The following is a 22,314-nucleotide window of genomic DNA, read 5'->3' on the forward strand; positions in this document are numbered from 1 at the left end:
ATGGGGGGAAACAATGTCACCGTGGTGACGGAGTTCATCTTGCTTGGACTTTCTCATTATCCCAGGGCCCAGGCAGTGTTGTTTGGGGTCTTCTTAGTGGTCTACCTTGTAACACTCCTAGGTAATGGCCTCATGGTTGTTTTGATCATTTTCAGCCCTCTTCTCCACACTCCTATGTATTTCTTTCTCAGCAACCTTTCCTTCTTGGACATGTTCTATACCACCTCCAGCCTCCCGCAGATGTTGGTCAACTGCTTCTCCCACCGACCCACCATCTCCTTTGTGGGGTGCATAGCCCAGATGTACGTCAGCCTCTTCCTTGGCATAGCAGAGTGTTTCTTGCTGGCTGTCATGGCATATGACCGCTTTGCTGCTGTCTGCAGCCCCTTGCATTACACCCTCATCATGAGCAAGAGAGTCTGCATCCAGCTGGCAGCCACATCTTGGGCTGCTGCCTTGCTATTGACCCTGATTGCCGTTGTGCTGCAGCCAACCCGTTTTTGTGGCCACAACGTCATCAACCATTTCACTTGTGAGCTGCAAGCTTTTCTGAAAATAGCCTGTTCGGATACCAGCCTTAATGACATCTTAATTGTGGCCAACAGCTTTTTTGTCCTCATCATACCTTTCTGCTTCATAATGGTGACATACGGGCGCATCAGCCTGGCCGTGATGCGCATCCAATCAGCCAAGGGGCGCAGCAAGGCCTTTTCGACTTGCGGCTCCCATGTGCTTGTGGTCACAGTCTTCTATGGCTCAGCCATGTCTATGTATTTGCACCCGCAGGGCAAAATATCCTCAGACCGTGACAAAATGATCTCTCTGTTCTATGGGGCAGTGACCCCTATGCTCAACCCCCTGATTTACAGCTTGAGAAATAAGGATGTGAAGGGAGCCTTTTGGAGACTACTTGGGAAGAAAGCATCCGAATGAAAAACATAACTTTGTCTGTCTTATCAATCTATCTATGTGTTATTAGTATTTAGCATTAGTTTAGCACCAACCATGTGGAAGCTTCTGTCCAAGGAACATACGTCCTTCCCCCACCCACTCTAGTTGGATTTATATGGGGTTGGATCCAGATTTAGACATACTTAGAGTAGACCCATTGAAATCCACAGGACTTGAGTTAGTCAGGTCCAACTTAAGCCCCATGGATTTCAATGGATCTACTCTAAGTATGACTAAATCTGGATCCAACCCATAATGATTTGGCATTTCCATTCATGCCTTCATATCAAGTGTAGAGCAGTGGGAAAAGTGTTAAACATGCACCAGGGAAACCCGGGTTCCAATCTCTGTTCAGCTATAAAGCTCTCTGGATTACTCTGATCATTTACTATCTCTCAGGGTCAAATTGCACACTACCTTATGCACTATAAATGTAAGGGGGGGGGTTAACACTGGCCCTGAAATGTTCCTGTCTCGACTCCTGCTTGCACAAATTGTATCTGATATTCTGTTAGAATTTGTTCATTGAGTTTTGTTGTGCATTTTCTTGGCCAAGCCCATTAAATTCTAGTAAGTTGAAAGATATTACATAGAAGAGGTGTCTAATACAATTAAAAATAATCACTGGGGTAAATCCAGGGGATTGACATTCTGCCAACTCACTGTGGCCCAGTACAGTCTTTGACCTACATCAGAGGTGCATCAAGTAGGTCATGATGTTCTCTGCCACCGAGTTCTGGGGGTTCATTCCTTTTGCTGGGATCTGCTATTTAGGGATGAGTGGATTCCCTACCTCCTGCTCCAGGGTGAATCTGCTCACGGGGGGGAGGCAATCCGTTCCTCCCTCCAGAATCCTATGGAGCTGGCTCCACTCCGCAGCGATTCCGCAGAGCTGCACACCAGCTCCATATCCCTGCCTAATGACGATACAGTAATGGCAGCTGCCATTACCGTATCGCTGTTGAATGAATCTGGACACAAGTGGCATAGTGGATGCCACTTGCGGCTGTAAAGCTCTTAGATTAGCCTAAATGCAGACGTAAATGGTTTCGCCATTTGGCCGGGATACGGAGCCAGTGTGTGGTCTGCAGAATCACTGCGGACAGGAGCTGGCTCCGTAGAATTCTAGAGGGAGGTGGAAGTAAGTGGTGCCGCTCTGCCGCGGACTCCGGAGGCTAGATTCAAAGGAATCCGGCCTCATTGGGGTCTGCAGTGTATTTCACAGGTACCCTGTGAGGGGACAAAGTGAAACAAACTCTACTCCCTCTCACTGAGGCTTCTCCTGTTTGGGCTTTTAGAACAGAATAAGCCAGAGAGGATCCAGGAACTCTTATTTATTTATTTGATTTATACCCTGCCTTTCTACCAAAAAAAGGCACTCAGGGTGCTTACAAAATAGATTAAAACAATAGAACACCTTAAAATGCAATAAAAACATAACAAGGATAGAAAAAGAACCAGCACCCAACCCACAGACCCACTTAGAAGCCAAAGGCCTTCTTGTGTAAAGCAGCATTTCCCTGCTGTCAGAAGGATAGCAGAGAGGGAGTGAACCTAGCCTCCCCTGGTAGGGAGTTCCACAGCCTGGGAGCAGCCACCAAAAAGGCCCTATCTTGCACCTTACAACACTTACAACGATGTTTGCCATCCTCTGGTCTTTAGGGTGTTTATTAATTGTTGACAGTAATTAGGGATTGTTGTTGTTGTTGTTCAGTCGTTCAGTTGTGTCCAACTCTTCGTGACCCCATGGACCATAGCATGCCAGGCCTTCCTGTCCTGCGCTCTCTCCCGGAGTGTGCTCAAGTTCATATTCATTGCATCGGTGATGCTATCTAGCCATCTCATCCTCTGCTGTCCCCTTCTCCTTTTGCCTTCAGTCTTTCCCAGCATCAGGGTCTTTTCCAGAGAGTTTTCTCTTTGCAGTAGGTGGCCAAAATATTTGAGCTTCAGCTTCAGTATCTGTCCTTCCAAAGAGCACTCAGGGTTGATTTCCTTTAGTATTGACTGATTTGATCTCCTTGCAGTCCAGGGGACTCGTAAGAGTCTTCTCCAGCACCACAGTTTGAAAGCATCAATTCTTCGGCGCTCAGCCTTCCTTATAGTCCAGCTCTCACAGCCATACATTACTACTGGGAAAACCATAGCTTTGATTAGATGGACCTTTGTCGGCAAGGTGATGTCTCTGCTTCTTACTATGCTGTCTAGATACAGCCTATCAATGATAGATCAGTCTGTTAAATCAGCTTTGTAACTGCCCCGGGTGTGTTTGGAAACAAGGCATACAAATTATGTATTGATTGACTGATTTATTTAAGAAAATCTCTATCCTGCCTTTCAGTTCCCAAAAGGGCCCCATGATGGCTTCCACATTACGAGATTAAAAACAAATACAACACATTCATTAAACCATTAAAACAGCAACAAGAGAGGGGCATAAAACAACAGGATCAGTTTAAAAATACCCCCACCACAGCAGGAGGTTAAAGCTGAATGAAGGCACAGCAGAATAAAAGTCTTTGCCACCCTCCTAAAGCTCAAGAGAAAATGCATATGAAATAAGTTTTAATTGATCTAGTGGCAAGGACACATTTTAACCATTGGAGCTGTGAGTTAATGGCACTATTGTTTATTTTTGAGGCTGTTTGGGTTCTGGTGTGTTATTCTAATATGGAATAAACAAAAATATGATAGCCTTTCCTACCAACAGTGAGTGTTAGCTTTTGTTTGTTAAATTATCTTACACTTCCTTCACTATCCCAGAGCCCTCTATAAGGAGGTCTTGGCACCTGGTAAATATATTTCACTGAAACCTACCCAACAGTTAAAAGTCATATGATTAATCAGTTACCAGTGCAATCCTGTACATGTCTACTCAGAAGTGGGCCTATTTGAGTTCAGTAGAGCTTGCTCCCAAGGAAGTGTGCATTGGATTGCATCCTACAATGCATAGTATTTGCTTGTGATCCAGAGCAGAAGAATCCGTAGAGTTTAATTAACAACTAGTTATTATTAGTTCTGTTATAGTGAATCAGCAATTTACATTCCAGAGGGATGTACCAACTGATAAAGTTAATGGTTCATAAGCCAAGAGGGAATGAGGCTGGTTAAAAAGAACCCTTAGTGTGAAGTATTGATTTATGCACAATTCTAGCATGAACAGAAATAGTGGGATGTAATACGAACTAGAAAAGGAGCCTTCTTTGGAAATACGTCCAAGATGAAGCACAGGTTTTCCCTCTGTTTCTCATTTGTCCAGGCTTACTGAAGGATGACTGACTTCAAAATGCCTACAGGGTCAAACTAAGACTTGGTGTCACCCCGTTTGAAGTTAATTCAGTCTGATACCCCTGTTTTTCAGGTGAGTGCCATTGTCTTTAATTAAGGTACAAAGATCCAGGGAGTGGAGATCTCCTTCACTGGGAGTTTGTGTAAGAGGTTTAGATAGGCTTCTGTGAGGTTTTGATAGAATTAAGCACTCAGGGACAAAACAGACATTACTTAAATCTGTGACTAGCAGCAACATCTTTTGTTCATTTTTGAGTAGGCAGAGGGGCCCCAGTCCAGATCTTAAAAGCCCCACCACCTCCCATGCTAATGTCCTGGGCTGTGTTTCTACAATAACGGAAGGAGAAGCTAATGTAGGAGTATCAGATTTTTTTTAAAGGAATCGAATTTGCTGTGAGCAGGGCTCCATGAGCAGATTCTCTGGACCAGTAAAAATCGCTTCACAGAACATACTTCCTGGTGGGGGTGGGGGTTGGTGTGAACATCATCTGACTGGCAGGGGCTGCTCAGCCAATATGAGAGGTTTCCCCCCCTCTCCACCCCTTTCTCCTTAAGGTCTAGATGCACCTGCATTTCAGGAACAAGCCTCATTGAGCACTGTGGGAGTTACTTCTGAGTAGACACACATATGCTTGTGCTGGGAAAGAGGGAGAGTGAACACAAAGATGGAAACCAGCCCCATTTTAACCTGCAGGACCTCATTGACCACAACGGGAGTTACTTCTGACAAGACAGTAATCGGTTCGTTGTGTGAAAGAGACAGAAACCAGCCCCCATTTTAACACACAGGATCTCTATAAGGAAATTGTGAAGCAGTTACTAAGGCAATGAATTGGAGCCTTGAGATCTAGGGATGTCAGAGAATTCCGTGACGGATCTCAGTGAGGCCGAATGCCAGTGCATTCGGCCCCCTGAATGCCGTTGCGGAACGAGGCCCCCCCCAACCCACGAAAGGCGCACGGGACGAAGTCCCCACCGCCCCCACCCCATGAAAGGTGTGCAAAACGGAGCGCTTACCTGCTCCCGTCCGTGCTGCATTGCAAAATTTTCCCCCTGCCGTAATAAATACTTACATAGCCTATCACAGCAGGGGGAAATAACCCCAGTGTACGCAAATGGCGGTAGCCGCAGCCATTTGCGTACGCTGGGGTTTCTCCCCCCCCCCCGCCGTGATAGGCTACGTAAATATTTATGTAGCCTATCACGGCTCAATACAGGGACGCAAATGGTGGCGGCTGCCCAGCGGCAGGATTGGCCACGGAGCAGAGCCGGCCGGGCAGGATTCCGGGGGGAGGGACGGAGCGCCTCCCCCCCACCACGGATGCCCCTCAGCGGAGCAAGGTAAGGGATTCATACATCCCTATTGAGATCACGCTAAATCGCACTTAAGGAATTGGGCTTTAAAATGTGCCATGTCAATTGAGGGGGTTCTCTGTAATTTCTGTGGGCATTGAGATGGCAAGGCTCATTCAGCACAATGGGAGGAAACACCCCTTGAGTGGGGTCATAGTGAAAGGCACACCCCTGGGCAGGGCTAGCATAACTGAGCTAAATGCGGGGGTTGGGGCACACAGCAACCATGCCAGGAGAACCCGACTTAAAGAAAAGAATCGGACTTCAAGCAGTCTTAGGAAACCTGGGTTTTCCCCAGTAAGCTCCGGGGTGGCTGCTGGATGGCCACAGCATCACATATCCCTAATGACCTCAACATGCAGCCCACTTGAAGTAAATCACTGGGGGAAACTAGGGATGTACAAAAGTGTCTTACCTTTAACGAAATTTGATTTGAGGTGGGGGGGAGGCGCTCCTTCCCTCCCCCCCGAAATTCTGGCGGGGGGGAGGTGCTCCATCCCTCCCCCCCGAAATTCTGGCCGGGGTGGGAGGCGCTCCGTCCCTCCCCCCCCCCCGAATCCTGGCCAGCCGGGTGCGCAAATGGCAGCAGCCATAGCCGCCGCTGTTTGCGTCCCTGCAGTCAGCCGTGATAGGCTACGTAAATGTTTACATAGCCTATCACGGCTGATTTAAAAGGAAAAAAAACGCACGTACGCAAATGGCGGCGCCCATGGGTTCCTTATTTTGACACGTCTTAGTCTATGTAAACATTTACGTAGACTACGGCAAAAATAAGGGGAACGCAAATAGTGTAGCGTCTACACTATTTGCGTTCCCCTTATTTCCGCCGTCTTAGTCTATGTAAATGTTCACGTAGACTAAGACGTGTCAAAATAAGGAACGCGAATGGCGGTGCCCATGGGCGCCGCCATTTGCGTATGCACTTTTTTTTTCTTTCTTTTAAATCAGCTGTGATAGGCTACGTAAACATTTACGTAGCCTATCACGGTATTTTTTAAAAATCTAGCCGTGATAGGCTACGTAAATCTTTACGTAGCCTATCACGTTTTTTGGGGGGTTGGGGGTTTTTTACTGGAAATGGCGGTGGTGGCAGCCGGTCGGAAGACCGGCCGCCTCAGCCGCCGCCGCCAAACCACCGCCGGAGCCGCCGCCGCCAGGAAGATTCACCCAAGGTAAGTCCTGTCCCGGGGGGGGCGGGGGGGCAGACCGTTTCACCACCGATTTCGGGGGGCCGAATGCGCTGGCATTCGCCCTCCCCCAGATTCGTGGCGAAATTCTCTGACATCCCTAGTGGAAACACCAACTGATCTGAATCACAGGCTCTGCACCTACTCTAGAGTAAAAATAATTTTAAAAGACATTGCTGCTAGACACAGATTTAAAGTAATGTCTGCTTTTGCCTTCATTCAACGGCATCTCGTAGATATTTTAGTCAATGAGTAATCAATGTCTCTCCAAAATTATCTTTGGCAGAGTGCAAATGATTGTGAGGCAGGGGATCCTGAGCCAAGTATTCCTATTCTGAATTTGCTCTTGACAATCCTAAATATTTTTAAAATGTGAACTTTGAAATGATCATTTTGGACATTGGAGTTCAAAGCCTGATGTTGCATTTTTACATTCTGAATGAGAAAGTAGTGTCTGAGAGACAGGGGGTAAGCATCATCTTTGCTGGATAAACAAAGTTTCTGCCTAAGAAAATAGATTTTGTGGCTACCAGGAAGAGGGCCTTCTCTGCTGTGGCACCCCAGATGTAGAATGAGCTCCCTAGAGAGATTTGCCTTGTGCCTACATTGTGTTCTTTCCAGGTACCAGGTGAAGACCTTTTCTATTTTCCCAGGCATTTTAGCATTCTAGTTCTATAGCTTTGCTGTTTTAAATTTCTTACTGAATTTTCTACATTTCTGCTAGGTTTTATTCTGGCTGTACTTTTATACTGTAGTTTTAAGCTTTTATATTTTATATTGTTCTTATGCTGTAGTAGTGGTTTTAATTTTTGTGAACTGCCCAGAGAGCTTCAGCTATTGGGCAGTATAGAAATGTAATAAATAAAGACATAAATAAATATAAAACAGTAACCCTCTTTTATTTTAAGAAGATAGAGTATTCCCTAGAAGCATCACGCAGCAGGGTGAAGTGACCTGCTTCAGGTGGCGCCATGAGGGAGGGACAGGTTTGTGATCCTCTGGTGAAACAAATGGAAAGGCTGCAACCAACGGAAAGGGGTGGTACTCTGCAGTTGTATTCCTGTATTTCACATTTGACTGTGAAAATTAGTACTTACAATGGCAATTTTTAGAAGTTCATTAGGTTTCACAAAATTATGCAAACATTTCATATTAGCATGATGAATGTTTGGTAACTTGCTATTCCCTAAGAGAGTTCAGAGCTTTCCATGGCTTTCTCAGTTTCCAGAATGTGACCCTAAATAATCCACTCCAATGTCCTGATAATGCAAATTATGTCTGCATTTCTATTTGGAATTAATCCATTGAGTTTTGCTTTAGGACCCAGAGCTGAAATACGTGGAAGACAGGGTAGGATTGCTGTTCAGTGGCAGAGCACATGCTTTGCATGCAGAAGGTCTCAGGTTCAGTCCCCAGCTTTTCCTGTGACAAGATTTAGAGAGTTGCTGCTGCCCATCAGAGCAGATAATATAGGACTAGATGAATCATTGATTGGACTCAGCTATAAGGTGGCTTCATACATTTATAAGATACATGCATCCCATGAACTGAACTTTGTCAATAGAGGCTATGCAACTGTGACAGATAAAAGGAACGACTTCTTCACACAGCGCATAGTCAAACTATGGAATTCGCTACCACAAGACGAAGTGATGGCCACCAATTTGGATGGTTTTAAAAGGGGGTTAGACAAATTCCTGGAGGAGAAGGCTATCAATGGCTACTAGTCCTGATGGCTATATGCTGCCTCCAGTATCAGAAGCAGTATGCCTCTGATACTGGGGGGACATGGGTGGGAGGGTGCTTGTGGGTTCCTGGTCGACAGCTGTGTGGCCACTGTCTGAACAGACTGCTGGACTAGATGGACCCTTAGTCTGATCCAGCAGGGTTCTTCTTATGTTCCTCTGTTGACGTGAAGATTGAGTAATGCTTAGCACATACACCATTCTCCCAAAGAATTTCATCTCAATCATCACCAGTGTAAAATAATGGCACTTGATTTGTAATCTGTATGAATGTTTTGTGAACTGTCTCCCTCTACTCCATTAAAATGTCTTAGAATAGCTCCAACAACTCTCACCTTTGTTCCTCACAGACAAGAAGGCTATGACAGAGGAAAATGAGACAATGGTAAAACTTTTCCAAGAGTCTAGGACACAGAGCTTTTCTACACAAGGCTACTTATGTAGCTACTTATGGTTTCATTGCAGAATTGATATCTAAGCACTACATGAGGAGCATTTCCTTTCCTGCTTTTCCATTGTTGTTGTTGTTGTTCAGTCGTTCAGTCGTGTCCGACTCTTCGTGACCCCATGGACCATAGCACGCCAGGCCTTCCTGTCCTGCGCTTTCTCCCGGAGCGTGCTCAAGTTCATATTCATTGCATCCGTGATGCTATCTAGCCATCTCATCCTCTGCCGTCCCCTTCTCCTTTTGCCTTCAGTCTTTCCCAGCATCAGGGTCTTTTCCAGAGAGTTTTCTCTTCGCATTAGGTGGCCAAAATATTGGAGCTTCAGCTTCATTATCTGTCCTTCCAATGAGCACTCAGGGTTGATTTCCTTTAGGATTGACTGATTTGACCTCCTTGCAGTCCAGCGGACTCGTAAGAGTCTTCTCCAGCACCACAGTTCGAAAGCATCAATTCTTCGGCGCTCAGCCTTCCTTATAGTCCAGCTCTCACAGCCATACATTACTACTGGGAAAACCATAGCTTTGATTAGACGGACCTTTGTCGGCAAGGTGATGTCTCTGCTTCTTACTATGCTGTCTAGGTTGGCCATAGCTTTCCTCCCAAGGAGCAAGCGTCTTTTAATTTCATGGCTACAGTCACCGTCTGCGGTGATCTTGGAGCCCAAGAAAGTAAAATCTGTCACTGCTTCCATTTCTTCCCCTTCTATATGCCAGGAAGTGATGGGGCCAGATGCCATGATCTTCGTTTTTTTAATGTTGAGTTTCAAACCAGCTTTTGCACTCTCCTCTTTCACCCTCAACAAGAGGCTCTTGAGATCCTCTTCGCTTTCTGCCATTAGGGTGGTATCGTCTGCATATCGGAGGTTGTTGATAATTCTCCCAGCAATCTTAATTCCGACCTCTGATTCATCCAACCCGGCATTTCTCATGATGTACTCTGCATATAAGTTAAATAAGCAGGGTGACAATATGCAGCCTTGTCGTACTCCTTTCCCAATTTTGAACCAATTGGTTGTTCCATGTCTGGTTCTTACTGTTGCTTCTTGACCCTCGTACAGGTTTCTCAGGAGACAGGTAAGGTGGTCTGGTACTCCCATCACTTTAAGAATTTGCCACAGTTTGTTGTGATCCACACAATCAAAGGCTTTAGCGTAGTCAATGAAGCAGAAATAGACGTTTTTCTGGAATTCTCTTGCTTTCTCCATGATGCAGCGAATGTTGGCGATTTGATCTCTAGTTCCTCTGCCTCTTCTAAACCCAGCTTGTACTTCCGGTAGTTCTCGGTTCGCATACTGCTGAAGCCTAGCTTGTAGGATTTTGAGCATCACCTTGCTGGCATGTGAAATGAGCGCAATTGTGCGGTAGTTTGAACACTCTTTGGCGTTGCCCTTCTTTGGAATTGGAATGTAAACTGACCTTTTCCAGTCTTGTGGCCACTGTTGAGTGTTCCAGATTTGTTGGCATATTGAATGCAGCACTTTAACAGCATCATCTTTTAGGATTTTAAATAGCTCGGCTGGAATACTGTCATCTCCGCTAGCTTTGTTGTTACTAATGCTTCCTAAGGCCCACTTGACTTCACTCTCGAGGATGTCCGGCTCAAGTTCAGTGACCGCACTATCATGGCTATCAGGGACATTAAGATCTTTCCTGTATAGTTCTTGTGTGTATTCTTTCCACCTCTTCTTAATCTCATCTGCTTCTGTTAGGTCCCTGCCTTCTTTGTCCTTTATCATGCCCGTCTTTGCACAAAACGTTCCCTTGAGATCTCCAATTTTCTTGAAGAGATCTCTAGTCTTTCCCATTCTGTTGTTTTCCTCGATTTCTTTGCATTGTTCATTTAAGAAGGCCTTCTTGTCTCTCCTTGCTATTCTCTGGAACTCTGCATTCAGTTGGGTATGTCTTCCCTTTTCTCCCTTGCTTTTCGCTTCCCTTCTTTCCTCAGCTACTTGTAAAGCCTCATCAGACAGCCACTTGGCTTTCTTGCATTTCTTTTTCTTTGGGATGGATTTCGTTGCTGCCTCCTGAACAATGTTACGGACCTCCGTCCATAGTTCCTCAGGCACTCTGTCTATCAGGTTTAATCCCTGAAATCTATTCCTCACCTCCACTGTATATTCATCAGGGATATGATTTAGGTCATACCTGAACGGTTTAGTGGTTTTCCCGACGTTCTTCAATTTAAGCCGAAATTTTGCAAGAAGCAGCTCATGATCTGAGCCACAGTCAGCTCCAGGTCTTGTTTTTACTGACTGTATGGAGCTTCTCCATCTTTGGCTGCAAAGGACATAATCAATCTGATTTCGATATTGACCATCTGGTGATGTCCATGTGTAGAGTCGCCTCTTGTGCTGTTGGAAAAGAGTGTTTGCTATGATCAGCATGTTCTCTTGGCAAAACTCTATTAGCTTTTGTCCTGCTTCATTTTGTACACCAAGGCCATGCCTGCCTGTTATCCCGGTGATTTCTTGACTTCCTACTTTAGCATTCCAATCCCCTATGATGAAGAGGACATCTTTTTTTGGTGTTATTTCTAGAAGGTGTTGTAGGTCTTCATAGAACCGATCAACCTCAGCTTCTTTGGCCTCAGTGGTTGGGGCATAGACTTGAATTACTGTGATGTTGAATGGTTTGCCTTGGATTCGTACTGAGATCATTCTATCGTTTTTGAGATTGTACCCCAGTACTGCTTTTCCCACCCTTTTGTTGACTATGAGTGCTACTCCATTTCTTCTAAGGGATTCTTGCCCACAATAGTAGATATGATAGTCACCTGAATTAAATTCGCCCATGCCTGTCCATTTTAGTTCGCTGATTCCCAAGATGTCGATGTTCAATCTTGCCATCTCATGTTTGACCACCTCCAGCTTACCTTGATTCATTGATCTGACATTCCAGGTTCCTAAACAATATTGTTCTTTACAGCATCGGATTTTCTTTTCACCACCAGACACATCCACAGCTGAGTGTCCTTTCGGGTTTGGCCCAGCCGCTTCACTCTTTCTGGCGCTACTTGGAAATACCCTCTGCTCTTCCCCAGTAGCATATTGGACACCTTCCGACCTGAGGGGCTCATCTTCCGGCGTCATATCTTTTAGCCTTGTGATACGTTCCATGGGGTTTTCTTGGCAAGAATACTGGAGTGGGTTGCCATTTCCTTCTCCAGTGGACCACATTTTGTCAGAACTCTCTGCCATGACCTGTCCGTCTTGGGTGGCCCTGCACGGCATAGCTTATGGCTTCACTGAGTTACGCAAGCCCCTTCGCCACAACAAGGCAGTGATCCATGAAGGGGGCTTTTCCATTACATAACCTCTAGATGGCACTGTGGTATAGCAGACTAGCACAAATACACAAGAAGAAATCACACTTTCTTTCACTTTCACAATTAAATGCCGCATTTTTTCTGATTCTAAAAAGGCTGGCAGAACCTGCTGTTTAAAAACAGAAGCAAAACTGGAGGGTCATGACATCATCTAAAGAACCTGTAAACAACTGTGAGTAGGGAATGATGAGCACATGATAAATGCCTTGTGTAGAAAAGCCCCTAGAGTCCTAGACCATAGGTCATAGCACTGTAGGTTACAGGTCTATGGGTTTGTCTATCTATAGAATGATCCTCTATGAAACCTTCTCCATGAACTCTAGGCTGAACCCTTCTCTCTGACATGCTAGTATTCTATGAGTTTTTCTCCCATTTGGGAGCATTCAGACATACACATATGTACCCACCTGCAGTCTGAAATGACAAACATCCAGATAAAATGCATTAACTTCCCCACCTGGCTGCCCCATACTGCCCTGGAGCTAGACTTCAATGCATCCTCATGCATATGTTCCTAGCCTACACTACCGCCAATTTCTTTATTGTCCTTGGCCCTCCTCTCCAGTGAAACTCTCAAGGTTGGGCAGGGGGGCATTGTCAGTTCACAGGCAATGAAGATGAAATCAACATTTGGCAAGGCTTTCATGTTATCTGGTCAGGTTCACCAGAGAGTGGAGAAGGGAGATGGGGAGGGATATAGGGAGGAGAGCTCAATTCATTCAAAATAATCATTCTCAAATGGATACAACTAAATGAGGTGGGTGTGAGGAAGTCAAACGTGCTTCGGATTGAGTGCACCTCTTCGTAAGTAATACAGAAAACTGCATGAAGGGTAAAGTGTGATGGAAACCTTCATGGCCATTTATCAATGTTTAAACCTGATACCAACAGCAGGAGAGAGGCTTGAAGATGCTTTAAGTGGCCTGCATGAAATATGTGTAATTGCCTGAAGTGCTCGTCCAATGGAAGCACATTCCCCACTCCAGATAGCCATGGTAATGAGGGCATTACCTGGGAGGTATCTTGTATTTTCCACGGTACAAAATGCGCATCAGCCACAAGATAGGTGCACATGCAGCCATTGAAATATGTGGGCATAAGTCTGCCCAGCCTTATGTTGCATTATGGGCTGTGGCTTATCATTGCCACCATTTCTCTATAAGGCTGCATCAGTTATAAAGCTCATGTAGCTCTTTGAGCTCTGAAGGGACCTGATGGGATGCAAATCCCTGTGCAACAGGAGTTCTTTTAAGCACCAGCTTTCATTACTGGGAAATAACAATGATAAGATTTACCACGGTTGGGAACCAAGACAGACTATTCTGAAATATCTTGGAGAGAGTTTCTTCTCTTAATACGTTCCCTTCAAACTCTATTCAGTGGAAGAGACTAATGTCCCACTCCCCATTTCTTCCACTGAAGTACTCTCAAGTGTCTGCTGCTCTTCCAAACTGCAACTGGGTTTTGGTATCTGCCAGGATTTGCACTCAAGAACCTCTCCCTGGTCTGAGAATTTTCAAGTAGTTCAGATCATCCTGTCTCCCCACCTTTACCCCAAGTGAGTATTGATAGGAAGGGTTATTCATGTCGCATGAGGGATGAAGGTGGACTACAGTCATTTTTGGAGAAAGCTTTGCCCAAACGTCAGTCCCTCTGTGCTGTAGATGATGATGATGATGATGATGATGGTGATGATGATGGTGATGGTGATGATGATGATGATGGTGATGATGATGATGGTGATGATGATGATGATGATGATGGTGATGATGATGATGGTGATGGTGATGATGATGATGATGATGGTGATGATGATGATGGTGATGATGATGATGATGGTGATGATGGTGATGATGATGGTGATGATGATGATGGTGATGATGATGATGGTGATGATGATGGTGATGATGATGATGATGATGGTGATGATGATGATGATGATGATGGTGATGATGATGGTGATGGTGATGATGATGATGATGGTGATGATGATGATGGTGATGATGATGATGATGATGATGGTGATGATGATGATGGTGATGGTGATGATGATGATGATGATGATGGTGATGATGGTGATGATGATGATGGTGATGATGATGATGATGGTGATGATGGTGATGATGGTGATGATGATGGTGATGATGATGATGGTGATGATGATGATGGTGATGATGATGGTGATAATGATGGTGATGATGATGATGGTGATGATGGTGATGATGGTGATGATGATGATGGTGATGATGATGATGATGATGGTGATGATGGTGATGATGATGATGATGGTGATGATGATGATGATGGTGATGATGATGATGATGATGATGGTGATGATGATGATGATGATGGTGATGATGATGATGATGGTGGTGATGATGATGATGATGATGGTGGTGGTGATGATGATGATGATGGTGATGATGATGATGGTGATGATGATGATGATGGTGATGATGATGATGATGATGATGATTTCATTTTTATTATTCTTATTCACCTAAAATGAGGTGCTGTGCAGGATAAAAAAAAACTGGGAGCCATCAACATAGTGAGTTCCGATGCTTTTCTAGAAGACAAACGTTAGCCATACAAAATTTCATCAGTCAATATGTATAAATCATTATGCCAGGCTTCTCCAACATTAGCTTTTGTGTTACTGGAAAAATACAAAATGTAGCCATTTTACAGAGGGACCCTCCTCTGGAGGAAGAGGATTTTATACCATCTGAACCTGGGACTTTATCCTCTGAGGGAGGTCATCCACTCCAACTACTAGGTAAAGCTACCCAGTTGGGCTTCTATTGACTATTTCACCTAGTGCAGCACCTAAAATTGTCTCCAGCTTTGTTACAATAAAGATTGCCTAGCCTCTCTCTGTTTTCCACCAATACAGGAGCCAGTGTGCTTTGCCCCCAGTGGAGACAGTTCTGCTTAACAGTTGGATTTTAGATTTTCAAAAATGAGGGCTCAAACTATTCTGCCTTTCTTGCTCCTAGCAGTCCCAGAGACAACTCCAGGTGAAAGCTGAAACTATCACATCACCTGTGGGATTCTAGCTAGAGCCTTATTTGAAGGTCTGCAGACTCTTCCCTCCCCATTCCATCGCAACGCTGTGATCAAGCAGACACCAAGACTTCAACATCCAATCGGCCCTTCTCCCCATCAAACATCTTCCCTCATGAAGAGATCTGGAAATCTCAAAAGCTTGCACATTTTTGTGACCTTAGGTTGCCCAGTAAGGGTATTACACTAATATGGGTGTGTGAATTTTTCATGGCCAGAATATCCTAAGCCAGTGGTGGTAAATCTTTCAGCTTGTGTTCCACAAGTCACAACCAAAGGATGAAATATTGCCTCTCCAGTACACACTACAGTGCATATACTAAAAAAAAAAAAAAACTCACCTCACTCAATGCCTTGGTGGTGGTGTTTTCCCTCTAATTCATTGACCTGGGCAATAGGCAGCTACGCAGTGCAGGAGAGGCAGCCAGCTGTGTAGGCCTGACCATGCTATAGCCAGACTCATGGGCACTTTTGCATATGTCCAGGCATGTCATAAACCCCTGTTCTGCTTGTGGCACCCATGTCATAGGCTGGTCCACCAATGACCTATACATTAGAATGGTCTAAATCAGCCATCCCCAACCTGGTGCCCTCCAAATGTGTTGGACTGCAACTCCCATCATTCCCAACCAGCATGGGCATTGAGGGAGCACATCTGAAGGGCATCAGGTCGGGGAAGGCTGGCCTAAACAACATGAACAAGAGGGGACAAATTGCTTCCTAGATTGCATTTATACTGACAGTGTGCAGCTGGTGCCATTTCGGCTATATCAGGACCAGCACTCACCTCTGAACTTGAGAAATAGAGGGCATGGTGTTGCTGAAACAAGAAAGAAGTGGTTTCTCTCAGCCCAGATCCATGTTGTTTCCTACTCAAAAGACTGCTTGGAGGCACCCAAATGTCAACAGAAAAGTCAACTTATGTTGATGTCTTTCTCTATATATACGAAAGTGTTTATGTGCCTGTCGAGTGTGAGGGTTGGTTCTGCATTCAGCAGTTTCCTGTGGTGATGTTCTGCATCTGTCTGAATCTAGCAAGGTGTGTGTAAAGACCTGAGTGCCAAGCACACAGATTCTGAAACTGTAAAAATGCTTTCCCTCCAGGGTGTCGTAACAAACCTAGCCATTGTATGCACAAAACTGAGGAACCGTGTGTCCGAGAGAACATTACTCTGGTGTGTATTGACACAGGCACTACAACATGTTGATTAACTTGGAAGTAAATGAATCCCAGGGTCATTTATGCCACACCAGATCATGGATTATCTCTTAATCCATGGATGTTTTCCAAATGTGTTTGGAAAAGCCATCTTGACAAATGAGTAATGTGCCATATAATTCTGGTAGATCTAGGATCACTTGAGCAAGTCCCTCCCATGCCTGCAATGATTTTGCTTAAACAATGGGCATAAATTGAAAGACCTCTTCACTTCTAGATGGATTCCAGAAATAATCAATTCTTTTTTATACGATATGCTATATATTATATAGAGACAGAGACAGTCATCCCATGAAGCTGCTTGATGGGAGATTCAGGACAGATAAAAGGAAGGGCTTCTTCATGCAGCACATAGTTAAACTAAGGAGTTCACTCCCACAAGATGTGGTGATGGCCACCGATTTGGATGGCTCTAAAAGAGGGCTAGACAAATTTCAGGGGGAGAAGATTATTAATGACTACTAGTCCTGATGGTTATATGCTTCCTCCAGTATTAGAGGCAGGATGTCTATGTGTACCAGTTGCTGGGGAACTTGGGCGGGAGGGTGCTGTTGCACTCATGTCCTGTTTGTTGGTTTCCTGTGGGCATCTGGTTAGCCACTGTGTGAACAGAATGCTGGACTAGACGGACCCTTGGTCCGATCCAGCTCAGCTCTTCTTGTGTTCCTATGTTCACATTCCTAGACAGAGACAGCAGCAGTTCACAGGAATTATTCTGAGCTATCAAAATCTAATATGTGAATAGTCTACAGTTTTTTCTTAGGATGAATGCTGAAGAGAATGGTGAAGAGAATTTCAATCAGTACTGATTACCTGAAATTAAGAAAAAGAAGAAATTGCATTCAATAAGGCAGCAAGGAAAGAAAGCCCCTCATATTCCCTCTGATTCCCAAGGGTATGAAATAATTTTTCTGATACAGCTTTGCCATCCCATAGATCCCAGTCCCAGGATATTAAATTATGAAATCGGAAGCATATGTTGTGATATGAGTGATTTATAGCTAGAAGACCAATAAAAGAGGGGTAACGTGTTTGTCACATAGGCCTGCAGTCTGTCTGGAATGCGCTCAGAGTAGAGCCTTCTGTATACTGCCTCCCTCTCTGTGGAACTCCCTGCCTGTTGATGTCAGGCAGGCATTGATGCTGTTTTGTTTTCAACACCTGCTAAAGACAATTTTGTTTGCCTTTCCTGATTGACCACCCATGTTTTTATTGGCATAATTTGATTTTTTATTGTTCACCACTGGGGAATCTTGTTAGATGTAGAGCAGTATATAAATTCGGTACAGTAAATAAATAAAATAGTCACATTAACTGAATTCCCCCTCCCCATATAATGGGGTCAATTAAATATTAACTGTAGGAACTTAAACAGTTGATCTTTCTGTTTATCATTTCTAGATCCAACCCAATAACTTTAAACTTAGTTGTAGCCTGTTAATTTATGATATACCATGCTTAAACTTTACCTTAAATCTGGTGTAAATTAGAAAAGAAGAATGTATTCAAGGGAGATAATAATAGGAAGGTTAGGCAATATTAGGAGAGGAAGGAAAAAAGGAGCATGTCTTCACTTTTGACAGCTTTATTTTGCATGTAAAAAGCACAAGGTAGGCTTATGATTTTGACAGTGCAATCCTATGCCTGCCTAGTCCTGCTGCATTCAATAGGACTTACTCCCAGGTGAATATAGGATTATAGCTTGAATCATTCAAATCATTTTCTCTAATTCATAAACTGGCAATTAAAAAAAAATCTAATTGTTCTTCTTTTCCCAGCACAGAAGATGACAAGGAAATAATGGGCAACAATAGTGATACAGTGGTGACTGAATTTATTTTACTTGGTCTCTCCAACCACCCTGTGGCCCAGGTTGCATTCTTCTGGATCATCTTGGCAATCTACCTAATCAGTCTTCTTGGGAACGGCCTCATGGTTGTGCTGATCATTTTTGATCCCCACCTGCACACCCCCATGTACTTTTTCCTCAGCAACCTGTCCTTCCTAGACATTTGTTACACCAGTAGCAGTGTCCCCCAGGCCTTGGTTACCTGCACCACAGAGAAAACTACCATTTCCTTCATTGGCTGCATGGCCCAAATACATATTAGCCTATATTTTGGCACCACAGAATGCGTTCTCCTGGCTGTCATGGCATATGACCGCTTTGTGGCCATATGCAGCCCTTTACACTACACACTGATCATGAACTGGAAAGTGTGTGTCCACCTGGCAGCTGGCACATGGTGCAGCAGCCTTGTCTTGACTCTCATTCCCACAGTGATAGGCCCTAAACAGTTCTGTGGCTCTAATGTCATCAATCACTTCACGTGTGAGGCCCAAACTGTTGCCAAGCTGAATTGTGCTGACACCCACCTCAGTAACATCATTTCCTTTATCAACACTGTGGTTGTTCTTATCACCCCCTTTGCTTTCATCTTAATGACGTATTTGCGTATTGGCTTGGTGGTGCGGCGGATCCATTCTGCCCAGGGTAGGAGTAAGGCCTTTTCTACTTGTAGCTCTCACCTGGCTGTAGTTGGAATATTCTACGGCTCAGCCATGGTCATATACCTTCAACCAAAATCTAAACTTGCCTCAGACATGGACAAGATTATCTCTGTTTTCTATGGAGCAGTAACTCCCATGCTCAACCCTCTGATATACAGCCTGAGGAACAAGGATGTGAAAGGTGCCCTGAAGGAACTGCTTGGAGGGAAGAGAATGAAATAATTAGTTCTCAGAAAAGCATTAAGGGTGCAATCCTATGCATGTTCAGACAGAAAAAAGTCCTACAGTTCCCAGCATTCCCCAGCCAGCATGGCTCGCTGGAGGAATGCTAGGAGTTGTAGGACCTTTTTCCTGTCTAACATGCATAGGATTGTGCCCTAAATTGATTTGTTATGTTCTATCAACTCTCTACCCTCTCTGTTGCTAAGGAACAACAGCAGAAGTAGGTTATTTCCCTCATATTTTATTTATTAAATTTCCTAATTGCCCATCTGGCTGGTCACCCAGCCACTCTGGGCAATCTACAATAATACAGCAGTTTAAGACAATAAAATTCCACATTTAACATTGTATTTCTAAAAATACCCTAACCCACCCCAAATGCCTGCCTGAACAACCACATTTTTTTTAATTAATAGTTTTGTTTTGTTTTTTAAAGGGGGGGACAACATGAACACACAATACACATCGTTACAACAACACACACAGGGATACACTAAAATACATCTAAGATTATAAGGTATCTACCTTCGGCTCCCCTTACACAACAAATGCTTATTATTGTTCCCTGCTTCTTATCTTAGTTGTATATCATACATTGAGTTCACAGACATTATCTCATTTCTCTCCTAATTTTTAACAAAGAAAAAAGAGAGCTGACCATCTCAAAGATCAGAATCCACATACGTAGATATCATTTTTCTCTATTTCTTGTACAAATTCTAAAAAAGGTTTCCATTCTGACATAAATTTAATTGTTAATCCTTCTTTAAGTATAATAGTGAGTTTTGCCAACTCTGCCAGCTCCATCATTTTCGTGATCCACTCATTCGCAGTTGGTATTGTTTCATTCTTCCACTTTTGTGCATACAACAACCTTGCAGCCGTTGTCATGTAGAGAAAGAGGGCTCCCCCTTCTCTTTTATGTGTTTGTCCATTAGTCCCAGTAAAGAAGTCTCTGGCTTTAATTCTATAGTAGTCTTTAATATTCTTTGAATTAGAGACTGTATTCGTTTCCGAAATGTTTTAGCTTTTTTACAAGTCCACCATAGATGATAAAATGTTCCATCTTGGTCTTCACATTTCCAGCATTTTCCAGAAACACCCTTATACATTTTAGACAGTTTACACGGTGACATGTACCATCTATACATCATCTAATAGAAATTCTCTTTAAGATTTGTACATAAGGTAAATTTTAGATCTTTTCCCCACATAGTTTCCCATTCTTCCATTAATATATTATGACCAACATTTTGTGCCCATTTTATCATACAGTCATCCTCTGTCTCATACCTCAACAGTAATTTATACAGTTTAGCAATAACATGTTCATCATTTATACACAACGCTGATTCAAACTCAGATTCTATTTGTTCAAATCCACCATTTTTCTTCTCTGTTTTGAACAGAGAATTAATTAATTTGCAAATATGAAAACCATTGACAGGCATGACCTTCTTCCAATAAATTTTCCCTTAATTTTAATTTATATTCCCCTTGTGACAATTCTAATAAATCATTATATCTTAACTATTTATGTGTGCTTTCAAATTCTCTTCTATGCTCATAGAATAGAAAAACCATGTTTTTAATGTATGGTGGAAGCTCATTGAAGAGGGGGCATGGCGGACTTCCCTAGGGAGGGAGTTCCACAGAGTGGGCGCCACCACAGAGAAGGCCCTCTCCCTCGTCCTCATCAGCCTAGCTGTCCTGGCTGATGGGACAGAGAGAAGGCCATCCAAGGCTGATCTTGTTGAGCAGCCTGTCTGGTGTTGCTGGAGGCACTCCTTGAGATAGGCTGGGCTGGAACCGCATAGGGTTTTAAAGGTCAAAAACAACACCTTGAATTTGGCCCTGAAAACAACTGGTGACCAGTGCAACTCCTTCAGCACTGGGGTGAAGTGATCTCGCCGGCGGCTGCCTTTAATCAGGCAAGCCGCCACATTCTGTACCAGCTGCAGCTTCCGAACCGTCTTCAAGGGTAACCTCACATAGAGTGCATTACAGTAGTCTAAACAAGAGGAGACCAGGGCATGTACTACCGATGCGAGCAGATGGTCGGGAAGGAAGGGGCACAGCCGCCGTATCAGATGGAGTTGGTACAGCGCTGTCCAGCTCACAGCTGACACCTGAGCTTCCATGGACAGCTGAGAGTCCAAAATGACCCCCAGGCTGTGGACCTGGTCTTTCAAGGATAGCCATACCCCATTCAACACCAGGTCAACATCCCCCAGCCTCCTCTTGTCTCCCACCAAAAGTACCTTGGTCTTGTCAGGGTTCAGCTTCAGCTTATTCCTCCCCATCAGCCACTCACTGTCTCCAGACATTTGGACAGGGATTCTACGGCCAACCTTGGTGAAGATCTGAACGAGAGGTAGAGCTGTGTGTCATCCGCATATTGATGACCCCACATCCCAAACCTCCTGTTGTTATAATCATCAATATTATTAAGAGGTTTGGATTTTAGTAAGATTGTTTAGATGTAAATGATTTAGGAACAGATACATATCCGTACAAATGTATCTTAAAGGCGCAATCCTATGCATGTTTAGACAGAAAAAAATGCCTACAACTCCCAGCTGGGAATTGGCTGGGGCTTGTGCCGTACATAGGATTGTGCCCTAAAGGAGCTTAAATAACAGAAATAAAAATAATCTAAACATGTTTAAGGGCTTAACTTCTAGAGTTTAGAAGTTAGTCTTATTCTCTGATGGCATCCTGCTGTGTGAGGGGTTTGAGCATGTTGAGTTAAACAGGGAGCTTAAGGTTGCTATAGAGTATGGCCATTTTTAAAAAGCCAAACAAATACAAATACAAATAAAAACAAATTTGTTTAAAAAACAAATACAATACATTGGTCTGAATCCAGCAATGTAGTTTTGCATCCTGTTTTCCCCCATGGGGGACCCTCAGGAGGAGATCTGGAGGCCACACAGGGGGTTGCAGGGGGAGAAGAGGACACAAAAGCCCCATTCTGCCAATGGTATCCTTCCACTGGTGGAACC

General features: G+C 44.0%; 2 protein-coding genes across 2 annotated transcripts; both read left to right on the plus strand.

The window, feature by feature from the left end:
* LOC146353422 (olfactory receptor 13H1-like) lies at window positions 1–933 on the plus strand. Its single transcript, XM_084832245.1, has one exon. It carries the CDS (start codon window positions 1–3, stop codon window positions 931–933), a length of 933 nt encoding a protein of 310 aa, XP_084688371.1.
* Window positions 934–18,376: 17,443 nt separating this feature from the next.
* Window positions 18,377–19,309, plus strand: LOC146353423 (olfactory receptor 13H1-like). Its single transcript, XM_084832246.1, has one exon. It carries the CDS (start codon window positions 18,377–18,379, stop codon window positions 19,307–19,309), a length of 933 nt encoding a protein of 310 aa, XP_084688372.1.
* The last annotated feature ends 3,005 nt before the right edge of the window (window positions 19,310–22,314 follow it).

The sequence above is a fragment of the Heloderma suspectum genome, chromosome 2, assembly GCF_057233095.1.
Source record: "Heloderma suspectum isolate Gila_16-S chromosome 2, 16-S_ref, whole genome shotgun sequence".
NCBI classification, from domain to species: Eukaryota; Metazoa; Chordata; class Lepidosauria; order Squamata; family Helodermatidae; genus Heloderma; species Heloderma suspectum.